At 43.8% G+C, this 22196-nt stretch overlaps 1 protein-coding gene across 1 annotated transcript; it reads left to right on the top strand.

The window, feature by feature from the left end:
• The first annotated feature begins 21 nt into the window (after positions 1–21).
• LOC146633301 (transmembrane protein 184B-like) lies at positions 22–21808 on the top strand. Its single transcript, XM_085352139.1, has 10 exons — positions 22–477; positions 4999–5232; positions 8936–9101; positions 16724–16814; positions 17006–17081; positions 17304–17395; positions 17510–17679; positions 18514–18708; positions 19029–19055; positions 19570–21808. The coding sequence occupies exons 2-10, from the start codon at positions 4999–5001 to the stop codon at positions 19797–19799; spliced, it is 1281 nt and encodes a 426-aa protein (XP_085208265.1). The 5' UTR covers positions 22–477; the 3' UTR covers positions 19800–21808.
• Positions 21809–22196: the final 388 nt, after the last annotated feature.

The raw sequence follows: 22196 nt of genomic DNA, 5'->3' as shown, positions 1-22196 counted from the left end.
TCACTGCTGTTGATACAGAGAACTGCTGCTGCTGATGTGGGTGAAATAACGGCGTTAGTAGTCCATTAGCATTGGATTGGAAATGGCAAGCTAATACCAGTTATTTTCTCAGTTTACACCTCAGCGTCGTGTTTTATTTAAAGCTTTCTAAAACCGTTTTATACGTCTTTGGTTTGTCTCTACTGGAAGAAGTAACTGCTAAGTTTGTGTTAGGCTAGAAAAGGGCTCGCTAACACTGGTTAGCAGCTGAGGTCGGCGTCATTAAAGCTCAGCTGTCGACTCTTCCCGCAGAAGAAGCCAGTTTCCGGAATTGAAAGAAAGATGCAGTGATTACATACGTGGCTTTCCCTCGTTTGAATGCAATAGCTTGGCTCGGTAACTTTTTATACTCCCGAAAGGCTCGAGATTGGATTCGAGACGATGAGCTAAGTTGATGCCTGGATTCAAATCGGCGCACATCAAACAACTGCAGAGGAGGTAAGCAAAGCGGCAGCACGGAGTCATGAGCGCCGATCAGCGGCTGTAATTTTCCGCTTTTATTGTGTCTTTCCTAACACTCATAACGGAATGGCTCAAACACCTTGTCATAAATCAGCATTTGTGTGCTAACTGTTATCCCGCCTGAATTTTTCACCTGTCTGATATTGCATGTATAGCACGGCTGTGTGCACTAATACGAAGGGTTGAAAGCTGGGAAGCTTGACTTCTCGTCCTTTGTGTATTTTCTTTAATCTGCTCTTAACACTATAAAAATGACTTGTAACCACTGCTGAATCCTGTTGTGTTCACTTCATCTGGCTGAACACAGCCTCGGTGCCCTGGTGTGTTACAGTATGTTTCAGACAGCTTTCCTGGCCTGAAGTCTTAATTCTTGTCACAAAGACTGCCAATTCGATTGATGTCGAAGTACAATGCATGTTTTGAAATCTTTCCCCGGGTGCAGTCAGCAGGACTGATGATCTGTCTTGTCTGTGGCCCACTGGGAACCAGCGAGGTGTAAGTGCAAGGTGCTGATCATCTCCATTGCGTATGCACAGCAGTGAGCACAGACTTTAATACGGATAATATGCAGATCATTTGTATGTTTATTTTAACATGGCATGTTTTAACTGATTTACATACTATAAATAAAGTCATTTTCTAACTGTTTACTTACCAGAACATGGCAAAACCAAACATAACATTATCATTTTGGACATAGAAATTCAGCTGTTAAATCAACGTGATCCTGATCACACTGAAACCTCTTTAATTACTCAAATAATAATATTTACTAGTACAACTAAAATCAGTAATAATGCTAATAACAATATTCTACTTGTGTCTTTGTGGTGGTATTAAAAACAAGCAAAGCATTTAGACTGAATTGTCTGTAGGGTTCTAAATTTATTTCTGGGTTTGTTTGTTTTTTGTTTGTTTGTTTTGTTTTCAACTAAAACATATTCTGGTGTGTGTGTGTGTGTGTGTGAGAGAGAGAGAGAGAGAGAGAAAGCGACACACTGGCTCATTCCCAGTTGCTGCATTGCCACAAGCTGATTTAGGCTTTGGCAAAGTGGCATGAGTCATCCATGACAACACTGCAATCACCCTATATTTAGCTGGTGTTTCAGGAGGCTTTGAAAGTCATTGTGAAATTAGTTTTCACTGCAAACTATTAGATTATTGCCTTCCTGAAAATCTGTGCCAAGACATTGACGTAGGTGGAGAGATGACGGTTGCAGGGAGATGTCATTTGATGATTGGGGGCGGGGGAGTGTAGCAGAGCATCTGTCTCGATGTGTGTGTGATGTTGTGAGTGCCGGTTTGGCCGGTCGCCTGTCTAGTTTTCACTTGTCCTCATCAGTCCTGTGTAATTATGAGATGAATGCCACTTCTGCAGCTCATAATTATGTCATTATGAGCTGCAGAAGTGGTGTACTCAGGCAGCTGTGTGGAGTTTGTGTGCTCCCCCTGTGCCTAAATTGGTTATAGGTGTGAATGAGAGCATGGATGTGTCTGGCCATGTGATGGGCCTGTTCAGGATGCACAGCCTGGATACCCTCCAGCCCCCAAGATTCTGAGGCTGTTCCATTAGCTTTGTGGAATAGAAACTTCAGAACACCTTTATCCATTTTCCTAATGTACATTTGCGTGCAGTTGTTTCCTTTAATTTCTACTGCTTTCAGCTTTCACCAACCACATGCAGCCACAGGCATGATCGTGTTAGTTCTGCGTTTTTTGACTAATTTGTGCAAAGGTGTTTCACTACTCTCATGAGATATGTTTGTGCATAGTGCTATTTCTAGCTGCACTCCACTTCATTCTGCCCAGAGCAGAGCACTGGGAACAAGAAGAGGAGAAACTGGGTCACCAGATCTTACGGATCTGTCACTGTGTGATTTAGGGATTTTTCAGCCCTCTGCTCCATGTCTTGATGTGTGTGTTTTTTGCCCGTTTTCACCAGTGCCTCCTCACCCGCCTACCTTGTGGTTCCTCTTTTCACTCCTTCCATTTGATCTGGCTTCATACGTCTGCCAGCTGTGCAGTGTCATTTGCACTTTTTTGTGCACTGTCCTACTTTGCTCTGCTCTTTATCTTTTGCTGTTTTCTCGTTCCAGCTTCGGCAGATATTGGCATGAGATTTAGGTCGTTGGCCGCACGAGCCCACTGAGATGCATTTACACATCAAGAGTGTTTTATTCAGGCTTTACAAACTGGAACATGTTCTGTTGATCGATGCATGCTATTAAAAATGTCGAGGGTAAATTAAGTGTGATACAAGAAGCATATTTGTTGATGAAGTGTCCTTGGGCCCGGCCCTGGAGCAGGGTGCCGCCGGTGCATCGAGCCGCCTGGGGGGCTCTTCAACTGGTGGGGGGGATGGTCACATCTGGCAGGAGCTTTCTTCTCTCAGGAACTCTCTGCAGGAGGGGGAGATACAGGAGAGGTGGAGGAAGATCTCAGCCTGGGCGTTTACCGTCTTATGTAGTCTGGAAGATGTGTGGTTGGTGGGGTGGGTGCAGTTTTCTCTGCGGTGGGGTTGGGTGGACTGTCCAGGGCTCTGTGGAGCCGGGGGGCGCTACTGCACTGGGCCCCGGTCTGATGGGCCTGGGCCCCCCTTCCCTGGCGGGTCGCGGAGGGTGGGAGTGCCTACTGGGGTCAGCGGGGGAGCTGGCCCCAGGGAGGGGTTACCTGCCCCTCCCTTCCTTCCCTCCCCATCTCCAGCTGCCTCCCTCTTCCCGCTCCTCCACAACCACCCACACATGCAGGGCCTTGGAGTGGGGGTATGTCACCAGGGTGCAGAGGAGGCTACCCCCCCCCCCCTGTCCCCTTCTGGCTGCCTCTGCCTCAATTTTATCCCACAACTTAGACATTCACATTATTCACACTCTCATTACACATACATATAGGATCTTGGGGGTGGGCACAATCACGGAGTCCAAATCACCATCAGGGTGTATACCTCACCCCTGACGTCGTTGCCCACCTCTCAATTTTAAATACACTTAGTCATTGAGGGTTAGCAGGAGGGACTATGCGCTTACCTGCTGCTCCTTGGCAGGTAGCTCCATGCCCTCCTGGGTTTTAATTGCACCTTAGAACACATATGCATCAACACTACAATGAGCGGGTGGAGGGAGGTTTGGAGTCTTCTCCCACCCCCATTCTCTGCGGCCTGCTGGAGCGGGAGGGCTAGTAGGAGGAGTTGGCCGTCCGACTGCGGTCTGGGGTGTGGGGCCTCCCTGCTGCTGCGGAGTCGGGGTGGTCTGCCTCTCCCCACCGCAGGGAAAAGGGTAACACCACCTGGGTCTGGGTGCAATTCCCCCCTCCAGGGGCAAGGGTACCTAGACCCGGTTTGTAGAGTACGCTTGGGGAGTGTGATTGTGTGTACAGCGTCTCTTTATGTCTGTCTCCACGTTGGTTGAGTGTGGAGTGAGTGCATATGAGAGCATGAGGGTGGGAATGGATGTTTGTGTCTGTGTGTGCCTGTATGTCTGTGTCTATATGTCAGGTTGGGTATCAGACGCCACCTCTCTGGGGACACCTCAGGCCCTCCAAGGTTTGGAGGCCTATCTCCACCCACCACCACTTCCCCTGCCGGTGGCGGACTCCCTCAGGTGTCGGTGTGTTGGTGATTCTTTGTGTCTGGGGGTGGGCGTCCGGGTACACACCGGCTCACTCCTTGGCGGCCGCTTGTCGGGGCCTGGGGCCTGGGGCTCGCTCGGGCCCCTTTGGAGGTGGGGTGCCCCCGGCCTCTCGGCCTGGGGCTCGGTCACTCAGGCGCAGCTGGGGGCCGGCGGAGCTCACGGGCGCGTCACTGCAACCCCCCCTGGCTTCTGCTCCGCGGCTGCTGAGTGAGCCCTCATCTGGGACTCTCCTCAGCTCTTACTGGAACAGTGGCGCGGCTGCCCCTCTGTTGGTCTTCCATGGTCTCTTGTGTTCTGGGGGCCTCTGGATGTCTGGAGTTTTGATCTCCTCCATACCCGCTTCACACCCTGGAGGACGGGGCTGTGGCCCCCCCACACTCCCTAGCAGATCATTACATGGAGAAACCTTTGGAATGCAAGCATGCTGATCCACACAGGTATGCACACATGGGTATTTACAGACGCGGACTAAAGCTTTCTTGGCTGCTGCCTCAAAGCACACTGTGCGCTGTCTATCTTGCGTGCTGCACAATATCGTTTATTACTTAGTAAATACTGATATCTATGACTAGCTAGTTTATTGTGATGGTGCTTTGTTTTCTCTATTATTATGTTGCTCTTTGTTGTTTGCTGTCTCCTCTGTTTGTTTGTTTGTTTGTTTTTTCTCCATACAGGTGACCCAGGAGTTTTTTTTTTTTTTTTTTTTTTTTTTTTTTTGTCTCTCTTCCCCCCCCTTCTCACCGTCTCTTCTCCCCTTGGGTTTTCTTTCTTTCTCTCCCCCTCTCTCTCTCATTCATTCCCCCTGTCCTATTTATTAAAAAAAAAAAAAAAAAAAAAAAAAAAAAAGATGAAGTGTCCTTTCTTCATTCAGATGAGTCAGCTTTGGTGGCGAGTCAAGCGGCTGTCAGAGAGGTTGGAGAATGACTCTCCTAGCGGCCTCACCCTGGGGTCCCCAGCCACTACAGCCCCACAAGGATCCAACACATCATGGGTGCCTAAAACCCCAGTGGTAACACCAGATGAGCCAATTTTCCTCATGACCTCCACTGCCCAAACTATATCAGGGTTTTTTGTTTGGACAGCTCTTCTGATCACATGCCACCAGGTAAGCAGAGTGGTTAAATGGTCAGCGGGTTTAAATGAAATGTTCCACTAACAGCTACCTGTGAGAGGGTAAACTGTGATCTAAGAGGTTAAATAATAATAATTACAGGGTTTTGAGAGTTCTTTCTACAGTCCAAGGGTATTTGGGAACCTGTTGACTATGTGGTGGTTTCACTAAAGGAATAACCAGGTTATGCTTTTTATTTGGTCAAAATATGTCACTAGGCAAAACTCAAATGCAGTCTTTGCTAACATGTTGTTAATGGTTTCATTCAATGTGGTTACATCTGTTTTCCCGTCTTTGCCCATAGCACTTACCCGAAACATTGATCTCAATGTCAGTGTTTTGGGTAAGTGACTCAAAACCCAAATTTGAATCATGATCATGATTGTTTGATTTTATTTAGACTTAATTAAAGGTTGGTTGACTCTTTATGTGGATGTTCACACACCAAGCACATGTAGTGTTATGTGCTTCATATGAGGAAATATTCTTCTTCCAAATATTATGGGATTTTCTGTCTGCAAATTTGTTTTGTTTTTGATGTGAAGGTGATAAATAACATCCCATTCCCATGAATTGGCTACACTGTGTTCGTGAAGAAGTTAAATAAGTACTTATTCTCATCTACAATCTGCTTTCTAAAGGCTCCTACACATGGTGAGATTTCAGCAACATTACAGGTTCATTGCAAGCCAAATTGTGCCACGTCGATCTAATTTGTTGTTGTTTGGAAAACAAGTTTGATGCATCTAGGCTGTATACTGACAATTCCTGCTGAAATGTGGACTGACACAGACAGCTAAACCTACTCTGCTGTTTGTTACCATGCCCAGTTGTGTTAGCTGCAGGAGACATCATATGAAAAAAGCTCCCATTGCCACAGCTCAGAAATATTTACTTCTTTATGGCTTTAATTCCACTGACTTGCGGGGAGCAGGGAGACAGTCATCCTAAATTGCTGACATTGAGTTTTGTCCTAGTCTAGTGTCTTTAGTCACCGAGCCACATTTAAATCTTTAAAGCAGCCTTTAGGAGCCAGGTTTAAGATGGCTGCAAGCATTAAACATTAGAAACAAGTAAAACGAATACATGTCTTTGTGTTTTATTTGGGGCTGGCAGTAGTACGATTACATAAGTGCAGTGAAAAAGAGATGGGCAAAACAACATGCTATAAATTTTCCTTGCAGGCTGTAAAAACTTGGAATATTCTAGTTTGTGGCAACCTTGAGCGCGAACACACGAGAGTGCCAAGTTTGATTGACTGAATTTAATCCGGCCCTCTTAAATTTATCCAGCTTGGGACAATTTACGATGGCTGTATGGCAAGACCTCAGCAGTACTAAAAGCCTGTGGAGTGCTGTGTGCGAGCCCTGCAGAGAACTGCAATTCATGGAATAAGAGCAGTTTACCTTGTCAGGTTTCTTTGTTTGTCAGCCCTCATGTTACACTGAAGCATTCAGGTAACATCCCCTTTATGTAAGGGGGACCTATTGTACCTCGAGGCATAGTTGAATGATTTCTCTTCCATTGTTTGCCGATGCTCTTCACACACTCGGTTAAAGAATAGCCTTGTGTCGCTCTGGCAACAGGTGCTCCTGGCTTGAGTATAACACCGTACAGGAGCAGGAGATGTGTGTGCTGAAAGTAGGGTCACCTAACAACGATTGCCTGTGAGTGCACTGTCTGGCCTGGTGTGTTGTCCCCCCCTCCCCTTTCAATGTTTGTTATTTTACCAGAGGTGTGTCTGTTTACAGGCCAGGAAAGGTGATAGGTGTGGACATTGTGTAAGTGGAAAAGAGCCACAGGGCGCAGACAGAGGTGCTGGTGACAGCAGCCCACCCTGTCCTTCCTGCCATCTGCTTCTCTGAAAAGGAGTGATAAAAGCTCAGTATCAGTTACCCCCATCAAGCACACACTCACAACACACACCCTGCAAACTCACTCTATTCCAGTATCAGACTCTGGCAAGTGTATACTGACTGCACACATGCAGGTTTCATGAGGTAGCCATTACTTTGGGCCACCCTGATTACCTAGCACATTTTGAACTGTGGTTTTGCAGTGAGAAAACTGATCCATGTTGATCTCATGTTGTGCTTTTAGTTGTTTTTTGTTTCTTTGTTGTTGTTTTTTAATGTGACAACTACTAACCCATTTTTTTTCAGTTACAATTTTTGGCTTCAATTATTATAAAAACAAGAAAATCAAGATAAAACAATTATTGGGTCACATTTCATTTTTGCATTGACGCTTTTATTTGGTCAGTACCAGCACGCCCTTTTCCATGACACTGATAGCTTTTGTCTCACTCTATGTGCAGGCCCCAAACACGCTCCCTGCCAGACTTTACCATGTTTTAGTTTAGGTCCTATTTTTTTTTAAACTAAACTTTAAATAAAGTTTAGGAAATTTAATCATTATATAGGCAAGTTTAAATACAGTATGTTTGCATTTTAAAAATTAGAAATATTACGTGGTACATTAGGTTGTTGGTGGAAACCTGATACCATTTTCCTTCTTTGTTTATGCAGCCCATACATAGCATGTCAACAGGGTTTTTCATTATCTCTGTTTTTATAGGTGTAGATGCTCTCATGAGCAGGTTTAAATTTACTGACCATTTTGTTCGGTACACGTTGCTAATACCTGGTTGGACCTGCTTTTGCCGTCAGAATTGCCTGAATTCTTCATGGCATTGATTTTTAGCAGAGATTTTGGTCAACATTGACATGACATCACACAATTGGTGCAGATTTGTCAGCTCCACATCCATGATGTGAATTTTACATTTCACCACATCCCAAAGGAGCTCTATTTGATTGAAATCTGGTGACTGTGGAGACCATTTCAGTACGGTGATCTTATCATGTTCACGAAACCATTTTGAGATGATTTGAGCTTTGCAACGTGGTGCGTTATCCTGCTGGAAGCAGTCATTAAAAGATCGATATACTGTAGGCTTTCACCTTTAAATCATGCGCAGTTGGTGGTCCAAAGTATGTCAAGAAAATAACCCTGAATACCTTTACACCACCACCACCAGCCTTAAACTTTGATACAAGGCAGGATAGGTCCATCCATGTTGTGTGGACCTACTATCTGAATGTTGCATCAGATCAAGCATTGTTTTTCCAATTTGCTCTAGCTCATCAAGGTCGACCGTATTGTGCCTTGGCTGTAACAAGTAGTTATTTGAGTTACTGTTGTGTTCCAATCAGCTGAAAGTAACCTGATCATTCTTCTCGGTCTTCTCTGACATTAACAGGGCATTTTCACAGGATGTTTTCTCTTTTTCAGACCATTCTCTGTAAACCCTACAGATGGTTGTGTGGGAAAATCCCAATAGATCAGCACTTTGTGAAATACTCAGCCCATCTGGCCTTAACAACCATGCTAAGTTTAAAGTCACATAATTTACATTTCTTCTTCGTTCTCATGCTCAATTCGAACTTCAGCAACTACCTAACTTCAGTAACTAATCAAATGGGTGGTGAGTGTAGATACACCTTTGCCAGTGCTGCACAATATTTACTTGCTCGTTTAATTTTGTCTTTAAGTTATGGAGGCTTTTTCCAGCATATGGAGCTCCTTGTTAGATGATGGTGTCTTTTATAGGAGCAGTTTAATCTTAGATTTCTAAATAAATGACTTTATATGTTTAGATGAACTTATGTTTCTCTAACCTCTTTTTCTTTTTCAGATCTACATGCACCTACGTTACTACAGCTCTCCAAACGAGCAGCGGCACATAGTTAGGATCCTCTTCATAGTTCCCATCTATGCCTTTGACTCCTGGCTCAGCCTGCTTTTCTTCACCAACGAGGAGTATTACGTGTACTTCGACACAGTCCGAGACTGCTATGAAGGTGAGTGGACAAAGTAACAGAGTCAAATTAAATACACTAGCCTATTATGTTGCACGCAGGAATATACGCTGCCACATGTGCCATCACAGTATGGTCAGCATTTAACACAACAATGAGAGTAAGTGTGAGGGTGTAAGAATTTATGTGCTGTGCCCACTAACAGAGGGCCTTTACAGTGTGTTCATTTACAAAGGTTGCCATCTTTGTTCTCATGTCTCCATGGCCTGTTGGGATTGCAGGGAGGGGGGACAGGTATCCTAGCAACTGAGTGGAAAAAGAGCAAATGCTTGAGAAGGCATCTCACTTCTAAGCAGATAAATCATGATGTATCCCACCATTATTCAAAGTGCTTTTTGGTATTTTCTGTCATTTATAGTATATTGTTGGTAACTAGTAGTGGATGCTTATAATAAACATAAACAGAGTTTTAGGTTAGGATGTCGGTGTACGTACACGTAACCCCAGTGAGACAGAAGCTCAGATTTCAAACTGCTCTAAGGACTCCATGTCAGTTTTTTTGTACCCTTTATGATGATGACATTGTGATCTAGGCACAAAAGCCCAACCCACCCACTGTTCAAACCTTAGGTTTACGTGGAGAAGCCATTCAAAAGAATATTAGCTTCTTCGTATGTTCTTGTTTCAGAGTTAAAACATACTGTATCTGTAATTATGCAGTACTGAAAAACCCAGGACCCAATTGTCGTCCATGTGCTGCAATCACAGGCTTACTTTTAAGCTCAGCAGCTTTCAACTGTAAAGAAAGCTGAGGCAGCAGGGAGCCTGGGTCTGTGGATTACCCTTAGATTAGCCGACAAACACCTGGGCCAACAGGAAAACTGCGATCACTGTGCAGCCCAGTCAGTTTTTTTAAATTGCGTGTTACTCCTCAGCAAAATAGAAAGTAAACCACTGACCACCGCACAGAATACAGTGGGGCAAAAAAGTATTTAGTCAGCCACCGATTGTGCAAGTTCCCCCACTTAAAATGATGACAGAGGTCAGTAATTTGCACCAGAGGTACACTTCAACTGTGAGAGACAGAATGTGAAAAAAAAAAATCCATGAATCCACATGGTAGGATTTGTAAAGAATTTATTCGTAAATTAGGGTGGAAAATAAGTATTTGGTCACCTCAAACAAGGAGAATCTCTGGCTCTCACAGACCTGTAACGTCCTCTGTAAGAAGCTTTTCTGTCCCCCACTTGTTACCTGTATGAATGGCACCTGTTTGAACTCATCATCTGTATAAAAGACACCTGTCCACAGCCTCAAACAGTCAGACTCCAAACTCCGCCATGGCCAAGACCAAAGAGCTTTCAAAGGACACCAGGAAAAGTATTGTAGACCTGCACCAGACTGGGAAGAGTGAATCTACAATAGGCAAGCAGCTTGGTGTGAAAAACCAACTGTGGGAGCAATCATCAGAAAATGGAAGACATACAAGACCACTGATAATCTCCCTCGATCTGGGGCTCCACGCAAGATCTTATCCCGTGGGGTCAAAATGATCATGAGAACGGTGAGCAAAGATCCCAGAACCACACGGGGGGACCTGGTGAATGACCTGCAGAGAGCTGGGACCAAAGTAACAAAGGTCACCATCAGTAACACACTACAACGGCAGGGAATCAAATCCCGCAGTGCCAGACGTGTTCCGCTGCTGAAGCCAGTGCATGTCCAGGCCCGTCTGAAGTTTGCCAGAGAGCACATGGATGATACAGCAGAGGATTGGGAGAATGTCATGTGGTCAGATGAAACCAAAGTAGAACTTTTTGGTATAAACTCAACTTGTCGTGTTTGGAGGAAGACAAATACTGAGTTGCATCCCAAGAACACCATACCTACTGTGAAGCATGGGGGTGGAAACATCATGCTATGGGGCTGTTTTTCTGCCAAGGGGACAGGACGACTGATCCGTGTTAAGGACAGAATGAATGGGGCCATGTATCGTGAGATTTTGAGCCAAAACCTCCTTCCATCAGTGAGAACTTTGAAGATGAAACGAGGCTGGGTCTTCCAACATGACAATGATCCAAAACACACCGCCCGGGCAACAAAGGAGTGGCTCCGTAAGAAGCATTTGAAAGTCCTGGAGTGGCCTAGCCAGTCTCCAGACCTCAACCCCATAGAAAATCTGTGGCGGGAGTTGAAAGTCCGTGTTGCTCGGTGACAGCCCCAAAACATCACTGCTCTCGGGAAGATCTGCATGGAGGAATGGGCCAAAATACCAGCTACTGTGTGTGCAAACCTGGTAAAGACCTATAGTAAACGTTTGACCTCTGTTATTGCCAACAAAGGTTATGTTACAAAGTATTGAGTTGTATTTTTGTTATTGACCAAATACTTATTTTCCACCCTGATTTACGAATAAATTCTTTACAAATCCTACCATTACTGACCTCTGTCATCATTTTAGGTGGGGGAACTTGCACAATCGGTGGCTGACTAAATACTTTTTTGCCCCACTGTATGATGCAACTGCCCTATATGCTTTGTTGAGATTTTTCTAAAAATATTTAGATTTTTAAAGAATAATGGATATTAAATCCAGGAGAATGTTTTTACATTTTTGATATCAGATAATGATGAATTACACAATGGTCTACATATATAACTGTAAATTGTTTTTTTGTTTTTTTTTTAATTTCTGGCAAAAAAATGTTCTCTCTGTCAGATGGGCAGTAACGCGTTACTGTAACCCAATTACTTTTTTCAAGTAACGAATAAAGTAAGGGATTACTATTGCAAAAACGGTAATTAGATTACCGTTACTTTCACGTAGGAACACTGCGTTACTAAAACCGTGATATTTTTTTTTTTTTTTTTTTTTTGCGAGAATGTCTCATGACAGTGACGTAAGCAAGTTTGACGTTTGTGACAACAGTTGCGTGCAGATCAACAATGGATCATATATCGAGTGCAGGAGAGAGTATGAGCGTGCAGAGTTTAAAGCGTGGAAGTACTGACCTTTGAGTTTGATTCCATAAAAAGTGACAAAAACATTAGCGTCCGTTGTGCGTGGGAAGAAAACTTCTTTTTACAGCGAAAAAAACCCTTAAACTTCCGAGCAAGCATTGAGTGCGCAACGACGTAATGGGAAACTCACAGAGAAACTCGCGGATTCTTCAACTGACCGCGGCTCACCTGCACCAGGGTAAACCTCTGCCTACCCCACTCCTGCTTTACAGGTGAAAATAGAGCAACAGGACCGCTAGTCTTTGACTCTATTTATTGTCTGTTGTGTTTTACTTGCATCTATTTGAAAGAGTGAATGTAAACACAAAAAAAAAACAAAAAAAAAAAACACCCAGCACGCCCCTGCGGGCGGTTTATCCTTCAAGCTCGGGTCCTCTACCAGAGGCCTGGGAGCTTGAGGGTCCTGCGCAGTATCTTAGCTGTTCCCAGGACTGCGCTCTTCTGGACAGAGATCTCCGATGTTATTCCCGGGATCTGCTGGAGCCACTCGCCTAGCTTGGGAGTCACCGCACCTAGTGCTCCGATTACCACGGGGACCACCGTTACCTTCACCCTCCACATCCTCTCGAGCTCTTCTCTGAGCCCTTGGTATTTCTCCAGCTTCTCGTGTTCCTTCTTCCTGATATTGCTGTCATTCGGAACCGCTACATCGATCACTACGGCCGTCTTCTTCTGTTTGTCTACCACCACTATGTCCGGTTGGTTAGCCACCACCATTTTGTCCGTCTGTATCTGGAAGTCCCACAGGATCTTAGCTCGGTCATTCTCCACCACCCTTGGGGGCATCTCCCATTTTGACCTCGGGACTTCTAGGTTATACTCGGCACAGATGTTCCTGTACACTATGCCGGCCACTTGGTTATGGCGTTCCATGTATGCCTTGCCTGCTAGCATCTTGCACCCTGCTGTTATGTGCTGGATTGTCTCTGGGGCATCTTTACACAGCCTGCACCTGGGGTCTTGCCTGGTGTGATAGACCCCAGCCTCTATGGATCTTGTACTCAGAGCTTGTTCTTGTGCTGCCATGATTAGTGCCTCTGTGCTGTCTTTCAGTCCAGCTTTGTCCAGCCACTGGTAGGATTTCTGGATATCAGCCACCTCCTCTATCTGCCGGTGGTACATACCGTGCAGGGGCCTGTCCTTCCATGATGGTTCCTCGTCTCCCTCCTCTTTCTTGGGTTTCTGCTGCCTGAGGTATTCACTGAGCACTCGGTCAGTTGGGGCCATCTTCCCAATGTATTCTTGGATGTTCCTTGTCTCATCCTGGACTGTGGTGCTGACACTCACCAGTCCCCGGCCCCCTTCCTTCCGCTTAGCGTACAGCCTCAGGGTGCTGGACTTGGGGTGAAACCCTCCATGCATGGTCAGGAGCTTTCTTGTCTTTATGTCAGTGGCTTCTATCTCCTCCTTTGGCCAGCCTATTACCCCAGCAGGGTACCTGATCACGGGCAGGGCGTATGTGTTGATGGCCCGGATCTTGTTCTTACCATTCAGCTGACTCCTCAGGACTTGCCTGACCCTCTGCAGGTACTTGGTGGTTGCAGCCTTTCTAGCGGCCTCTTCATGGTTCCCATTTGCCTGCGGGATCCCCAGGTACTTGTAACTGTCCTCTATGTCTGCAATGTTGCCTTCTGGTAGTTCAATCCCCTCAGTTCTGACTACCTTCCCTCTCTTTGTTACCATCCGACTACACTTCTCCAGTCCGAACGACATTCCAATGTCATTGCTGTATAGCCTGGTAGTGTGGATCAGTGAATCGATGTCTCGTTCACTCTTGGCATACAGCTTGATGTCATCCATGTACAGGAGGTGGCTGACAACTGCTCCGTTCCGTAGTCGGTATCCGTAGCCAGTCTTGTTAATGATCTCACTGAGGGGGTTCAGGCCTATGCAGAACAGCAGTGGGGACAGAGCATCTCCTTGGTAGATCCCGCACTTGATGGTAACTTGTGCTATGGGCTTGGAGTTGGCCTCTAGTGTTGTACGCCACATCCCCATTGAGTTCCTGATGAAGGCTCTTAGGGTCCCATTGATCTTGTACAATTCTAGGCATTCCAGTATCCAGCTGTGGGGCATTGAGTCATAGGCCTTCTTGTAATCAATCCAGGCAGTGCACAGGTTGGTCAGTCTGGTCTTGCAGTCTCGGCTGATTGTTCTGTCTACCAGTAGCTGGTGTTTTGCGCCTCTGGTATTCTTGCCAATTCCTTTCTGTGTCCCGCTCATGTATTGACCCATGTGCCTGTTCATCTTAGCCGATATGATGCCTGACAGGAGCTTCCATGTAGTACTGAGGCAGGTTATTGGTCGGTAGTTGGAGGGGACCGGTCCCTTCTTGGGGTCCTTGGGGATCAGGATCGTCCGGCCTTCAGTTAGCCATTCCGGGTGTCTCTCGTTAACTAGCAGCTGGTTCATTTGTGCTGCCAGACGCTCGTGGAGTGCAGTCAGCTTCTTCAGCCAGTAGGCGTGAACCATGTCGGGCCCTGGTGCTGTCCAACTCTTCATACTGGAGACCCTTTCTTGGATATCTGCCACTGTGATGGTTACTGGACCCTGTTCAGGGAGGTCGCTGTGGTCTGCCCTCAGATCCACTAGCCACTGAGCATTGCCGTTATGGGTTGCATCCTTCTCCCATATGCTCTTCCAGTATTGCTCCGTCTCCAGCCTTGGTGGTGCTGTTCTCTTATTGTTCCCTTGCCACTGAGAGTACACCTTTGCTGGTTCTGTGGAGAACAGCTGGTTTATTCTCCTGCCTTCTATCTCTCTGGTGTACCTCCTCAAGCGGCTGGCCAAGGCTGTGAGTCTTTGCTTGGCAGTTTCCAAGGCCTCAGGTATGGACAGCTTGCTGTATTTCTTAGGCACCTTATTTGTCCTTATCTCGGGTGGGGGTGATGATATCTCCCCCCTGACCTGGCGTCCTGACTCCTCCTTGCCGTAGCATTTGTGTTGTACCTCGTCAATCTCTAGCTGTGAGAGCAGTCCCTTCTTTCGAATGTTGGAACACTGAGCTACTAGTTGTTTCGCCGTCATTGTGGATGTTGGGTATCGAAGAATCCATAGGTCCCTCATCCTATTCATGTAGCCCCTTCCGCCGGGGTTACTTGCGTAGTAGCATTCCAACAACGCCCTGTTTTCGTCCCTTGCCCACCGATGCCTTCTTGTTCCAGTAGCCCACTTTTCGTCAGGGTGCCCTGGTTCCTCAACACCTGACGCGGACCTTGTTGATCCGGGCGACGTCCGAGCCGGCATGCCTTCATATTTATCTGTCTCGCTCATGTCTGCGGTAGGCTTGCTTAGCATAGGGGGTCTAGCCTTAGGACCCTTACTGGATACAGACGCCCCAGGCAGGAATCGAACTTGCGATCCTCTGTTCCAAAGGCGTGTAGTTTAACCACTACGCTATCCAGCTGCTTAATATATATATATAATAATAATAATATATATAATATATATATATATATATATATATATATATATATAAAATATATTTTATGTGCTGGAATGTGCAGAAAATAGGTTTAAATATTAAACAAATTTCTTCCAGTCAGAGAATGTTGCATATAATTAAATTTTTGCTTGATGCATAAAGTTAAAAGATTAAAACTAATAAAACAAGTTTTAAAAAGAGACTTTTCCATTTGATTACATTCTGTATGATGGATTATGTAGAAAAAGTAGAATTGGGCTGAAAGATCTATCACTTTATCACCTATTCAGGTTGTAAATCGTGTTTTTAAAAAGTAACTAAGTAATTAATTACTTTTGGAAATAAGTAATCAGTAAAGTAACGGGATTACTTTTTTGGGGAAGTAATCAGTAATTAGGTATTACTTGACCAACACTGCTCTCAGTAAGCGTTTACTGTCACAAGCTTTTACTGTTGCAGGGTGTTTTTTGCTGCATAGAAGAATTACTGTGCCTGGATGCACAGTCAAAGGCTCGTTCTGTGTTTGCTAGTCATTCATAAGACTACTGATAAGTTTCACTTCCTGTCTAGAAATGGCAGTCTCAGCAGTTCTGAAATAGAGTCAGCAAAATCTAACTGTTACTATTAGAGTTACACAGAGTTATTAAAGCATAGTAATTCCTTTACTAGTGTGATAGATGGACTGATTCTTATATCTCACTAAATGAGCACTCAGAGTGCTTTACAACTTGCCTCGTTCACCCATTCACACAAGTACTTTTTTCTATGTCTTTCCTGTGTAAGTGTTTTCTACCTAACATTCACACACAATCATACTCTGCTGGATAACAAATTGGGGTTAGTAGTATGTTGCCCGTGCAGACTGGAGCAGCAACCACCAACCTTCTGATTAGTAGGTGAGCTACTCTACTGCCTGAGCTCTACCACTGTGTGTTGATCACATTGTATATCTGTCATTTCAGTGTATTTTTTTAGCTTGTTTGCTTAGTTTTTGGAGTTCTAAATCCTGCAAGATTATGAAGGTTGCGGTTTCTCTTCCTGTCATATCACTGATATGCAGTTCCTTAGTTTGATGACGCAGTTTCTCATTTGTGCTTTCTGATGCAGCTTAACTCCAGTTAAAAAAAAAATAAAAAAAATTTAAATCTGGCAATTGTTTTCCAGATGCAGAGAGCCACTTTGGAAAACTGTAACCTTTTCTCTGTGTCATCCTCTCCAGCTTTTGTCATCTACAACTTCCTGAGTTTGTGTTACGAGTATCTGGGAGGAGAGAGCGCCATAATGGCTGAAATCAGAGGGAAACCCATCGAGTAAGTCTGATTCCTTTTCATAGTATAATTGCCCATATAATTGGTTACTTCAGTTGTTTCATGTTAAGTGTGTGTGTGTGTGTGTGTGTGTGTGTGTGTGTGTGTGTGTGTGTGTGTGTGTGTGTGTGTGTGTGTGTGTGTGTGTGTGTGTGTGTGTGTGTGTGTATTTTTTAACCTGTATGTCACTTTAGGTCAAGCTGTATGTATGGGACATGCTGTCTGTGGGGCAGGACCTACTCCATTGGCTTCCTCAGGTTTTGCAAACAGGTATGAGTGTTTTAGTTTGGGTGGAGGTTTAGGTTGTACTGACTCTGTTTGAGTGTTGTGGTGTCCACTGTGACAGACAAGTATTAATACATGTTTTCTCCATTTACTAAAAGTGTAACGTGTTCGTAAGCATACCCAAAATATCTACTTGCAAATATTTTAAGCTTGAATGACTGTAGGTATCACACATCATCAACTGTTATGTCTTTCACTTCTGTGCAGGCAACTCTCCAGTTCTGCGTGGTAAAACCACTGATGGCAGTGATCACTGTCATCCTTCAGGCCTTTGGGAAATACAGAGATGGAGACTTCAAGTATGTTTCCACAGCACTGTCAACCAGAGCATCAGCATCTTAGTGTTTAGCTTTAGTTGAAATGACTGTTTGATTTTGCATTTATATAATCTTTTTTTTTTCTGTCTCCTCCAGTGTGGCTAGTGGCTACTTGTATATCACAATTATCTACAACATCTCTGTGAGTCTGTCCCTCTACGCTCTCTTCCTCTTCTACTTTGCCACACGTGAGCTGCTCGTCCCGTATAACCCAGTGCTCAAGTTCTTCATGGTCAAGTCAGTCATCTTTCTCTCCTTCTGGCAGGGTAAGTGTGTGTGTATTAACTTTATACATCCTCTCTTAATTCACCTTGGAAGTAGCTTGTTATACACAACTGGAAACCTAGCAAAGGTGACCAATGTAAACTCAGACTTGAAGAGTTGCGAGTTGGAACAAGGAAGACTGCTCATTCTAGTCACTATACTGTAGATACTGTAGAAACAGTCCCAGTGAGAGGTGATCTCTTCAGTCCCCGGCTCCCTAGCCTAGGCTGTATATAACAGATGGATATAGCCACTGGTTCTCTTACATTTTGAAGCCTTGATTCTTGCATCATTTCTGTTGCCGCTGTGCTTTTGCCAGAATGGACAATTTTGGATGATGTGGTGGAGTGCAAATTTTTCATCTAACCCTACCAAGCTTGGTTAGACTCCATGAAGGGTTCATACCAACACAGATACCTGCTATTTTGTGCTAAAAACAACCCACCAAAACTGGAGCACAGAATTCTTTGATGGGTTGTTTGAAGAATTAATCACAGAGGAAACTACAATATATGTCATATAAGGAACTGCAACCTCAAACATAGTGACTTTAATTAATGGAAAAGAACCCCAGTAGACAGCTGCTCATTTTGTCTCTCAGTATTCACTAATCGGTGTGGCTCTGGCGCTAACATTGAAAGAGTTTTTACTGTTTAAAGCAACCTGTCTGTTAGCTTTACAGACCAAAAAGGTTTTTTGTGCCAGGTCCAAATATGTTTATTTTAGTGCCAGTTTTGGGCATTTCCATGCACAGATTCAAATGTTGCTGAACTCTCATGGAGTAATACATCAGTGTTTTGATTTATGTTTTCATATCTTATCTTTGTATATTTCAGGGATGTTGCTGGCCATCCTGGAGAAGTGTGGCGCTATCCCCCAGATCAACTCTGCTGATTTCTCTGTGGGGGAAGGAACAGTTGCTGCTGGCTACCAAAACTTCATCATCTGCATTGAGATGTTCTTTGCTGCTATTGCTTTGCGCCATGCTTTTACTTACAAGGTCTACATGGACAAAAGGCTGGATTCATATGGTAAGCGGCATGTTTATGTGTGTGCGTTGATGTCTGGTTGTGGTAGAGAGTGAAATGTTCAAAGAGCAACTAACAGTATTATAGTATTGTTATTATGTGATTAACAGAGGGTTCTTGATGAAGTCTTTCAAAGCTAATCTGACCTCACTCTTTGTGTCCCTTCCTCTTTACTTTGATTCCTATCTTCAACAATCTGTATATTTTTGAGTTGTTCTCTTTTCATCTACCCTCTTTTCTATTCTTTTATTTTCATCTTGACCTTCTTGTGTTTCTTATCTCTTTCTCTCCTTTTCCTCCTCCTTCACTCTGCGGCACTCAAGGCTCATTTCCTATCTATGGACAGTACGGTACGTCTGATGTTAGCTATGTTTTGTCTGTATGTGACTCAGTTGTTTATGTTAAAATGGAATTTGATGTCTTTTTTTTCTCCTTGATTGTGGTTTAAAAAAATATTGCATTTCCATCGCTTGTGTTATGTGTTTCAGTTCAGTGTTTCATTTTCAGCATTGTATAGAAAATACAGATATTTATGTTTCCATTAGATTTTGAAATGATGGATATTTCGCTGTGTTGTTTTGTGTTCTCTCATTTATTTTGCAGTCAGCTAATTCCACCTTCCCACTTTGTTCAGTCTGTGGTCCTACCCTTGTCGTAAACCCTTGCCTTGATAATAAATATGCCAGATGGAGGGATAATATTTATCTTAATATATTTTATATTCTTTGCAACAATGCTTAGGTTTATTTGGACAATCCAGCTGGCAGTTGGGATGGAAACTTAGTTTCTTTCCTTTTTCGCTCATGTATTGCTTCCATTCAGTGTCTCTTTTTAATATTTACCACCTTCCCATCACACCTCCAGGTCGCTGTGCCCCAATGAAGAGCATTTCCAGCAGCCTGAAGGAGACGATGAATCCAGGAGACATGGTCCAGGACGCCATCCACAACTTCTCCCCAGCTTATCAGCAGTACACCCAGCAGTCTACGTTAGAGCGAAGTGGAGGGCCACCGCTCTCCCGCAGCCACAGTAACATCAGCACCCGCGGGGACAATGAAAAGACCCTTCTACTCAGCTCTGATGATGAGTTCTGAGACTCAAACACACACTCAGAGGCTAACCCTTACTCCTGTAGCCCTTCTCAAGTTTTTAGCAGCCACGGAAGAATCTGATCTTTTTTCCCCGACCTCAACATGGAAGTTCAGGCTGTGGTTCTGGTTATTTCACATTTAGATAACAGTGAAAGATCAGATTTATGTCACATGGTTGCCAGATTGCTGAAACCGAGGCAGGGCAGAGTTCTTTCTAAGGAAAAAGGAAATGTTTGCTACAGCACGGAAATGAGGAGCGTGAAAAGAATGTAGATGTTACAAATAAAGTGAGGGAGGAGTGAGGTTGATTCTTTAACTGTCCAAGCTATTATTTGTGTTGTTTTAGTTGTGATTTTAGGCCATCGCTGAAAGAAATGCATTTTTTGTATTCACCCGTGGAAAATGGATTCGTACAGATAACCGTGCCTGCATTATACCATCTTAATCCTGCACTAATGACACTATGGCATTAAAAAAGTTAGATATGAGCTGGAGAAAATAAGTGCCATTTTCTTCTGAGACACGTGGCCTCTTTATTCTTTACTCTTTACACTGATTCATAATCAATATCAATATTCCTCCTCACCTCTCTGCTAGCGCTCTCGCTCTTTGTAATTATATATTGCCAAATAGCACCCTTTGCTCCAAATAACAAGACACTGTCTTAAAGTTTAGGTTTGTTGTTTTTTTTCAAGTGACCTTTGAATTGCAGGGGTTATTTTTAATATATGACTTCAATGACAAATAAATATTTTATCTAAATGTTGTTTGAGCTCGAAGGTGTATGTTATTGTTATCCTAGAAATTTTATGAGTTTACTGTGGATGTCATCATTATGTAATGTAATGGCATTCCAGCTGTTGGCCAGACTCTATATTGTTTGCGGAAAAGCACGGTAACAGCTGTAGGAGAGATTTTTAGCGTAGGCAGGAGGACTGACGGAAGGACAACGCCCACACAGATTACAGATTACTGATGGAGCAGCACTTTCCTGCATAGTCGGCCCAGCTGTGATGCGCCCTGGATTGTGATCTCATAATTAATGGCATTACGTGCTGCACAGATCGGCCCTGCCTCTGCTGGTGTCATTTGTAATGGCATCACTACGACAGCAGCGGCAAATAAGTCACGTTGTTAGCCGCTACAGATAGAGAATGCGAAGATATGCTGGTGAAAACAAGGCTTTAAATCAGATTGAAATCACATTTGTACTTGAATATATTGAGCATTTTAAAATTGGTTGTCAGTACATTTACAGGGACACGAAAAGTGACTAAACTCCTTCGGGCTGGCCAGAAATCCTCTGGTTGGCATTATGTTTTCTTTTTCCAAAAGATGGCTGGAACTGTTTAAGTTATGCATTCATATTTTATCCAATTATGTTTAATATGCGTTTACACAGTGGCTGGTATGAAACTTGCATGTGGTTTGTGGCTCTAAATGTTTGAATGGCAGAGCACAGCTGTATAAAAGCTGAGATTCTGTTTACGTTGAGTGTATATTGATTTAACAGACTGGAGTTAGTGACTGCGGGTCGACACATAGTACATCACAGCCCAACCTTTTGTGAGAAAAGGAGTCAAACCAGCCAAAGTGATGTGTGCGTTTTCAGTTTGTCCTAATGAGAAAATCATATTCAGCCAATAGAAGGTGGGTGAAAGTGTTTGGATTCCATCTGTGACCCACATCCCATCCAGCCGCCTCCTGCCCCAGTGACCGCATTACTTGTGTATCTTTCTACTAAACCTGCATTGCTTCAGTTAAAATCAAGGTCGAGTGTGTTTGTTCTGAGCGTTTCATACTTGAGCATTTTCTTCAAAACACTGTCAGATCATAGTTTTGCAAAGCTTATTGTATTTTAATCCAGAAAATACTATATCCAAATGGAAGGAACGCTGTAAATAAAGTCAAACTTAGTGCTGCAAAACCTTTATGACGACGACTGGGACGCCATTGCTTGGTATAGTGCTCTGTTTGAATATATTTGTGTTTTAATGGTTTCATTTCATATATACTCCTGTTTTATTTTTAATTTTGTGTTGTATGATATTTTTTTGTTTGTATATTGGTAATATGACATGTTTTGATGCTATATCGATTTGTGTTGATGTTTCAAAAAGAAATAAAAGATGAATAGTAAAATAAAAAGACATTTCTGGCAGTTTTTGCAGGCTTGTAGACTCCATCATTGTCATTAGCAGAATATTAGAACCCCTGCAAACACCATTGACAGAAAGACGATTGTTCAAGTAATGTTTTGGACAGTTTTTGTTTTTTACTCAACTTTTGGTATTTAGTAGTTATGCCCCCCTCCCTCTCTTTCTCAGACCATTCTCTGTAAACCCTAGAGACGGTGATGTGGGAAAAACGTAATATTTCACTATTTTCTGATATACTCAG

This window comes from Diplotaxodon limnothrissa, linkage group LG4 (genome assembly GCF_057381915.1).
Source record: "Diplotaxodon limnothrissa isolate DT_005_m linkage group LG4, D_limnothrissa_male_GT1.1, whole genome shotgun sequence".
NCBI lineage: Eukaryota > Metazoa > Chordata > Actinopteri > Cichliformes > Cichlidae > Diplotaxodon > Diplotaxodon limnothrissa.
Note: the sequence above shows the minus strand (reverse complement) of the source record. Positions and strands in the feature narration are given on the sequence as shown.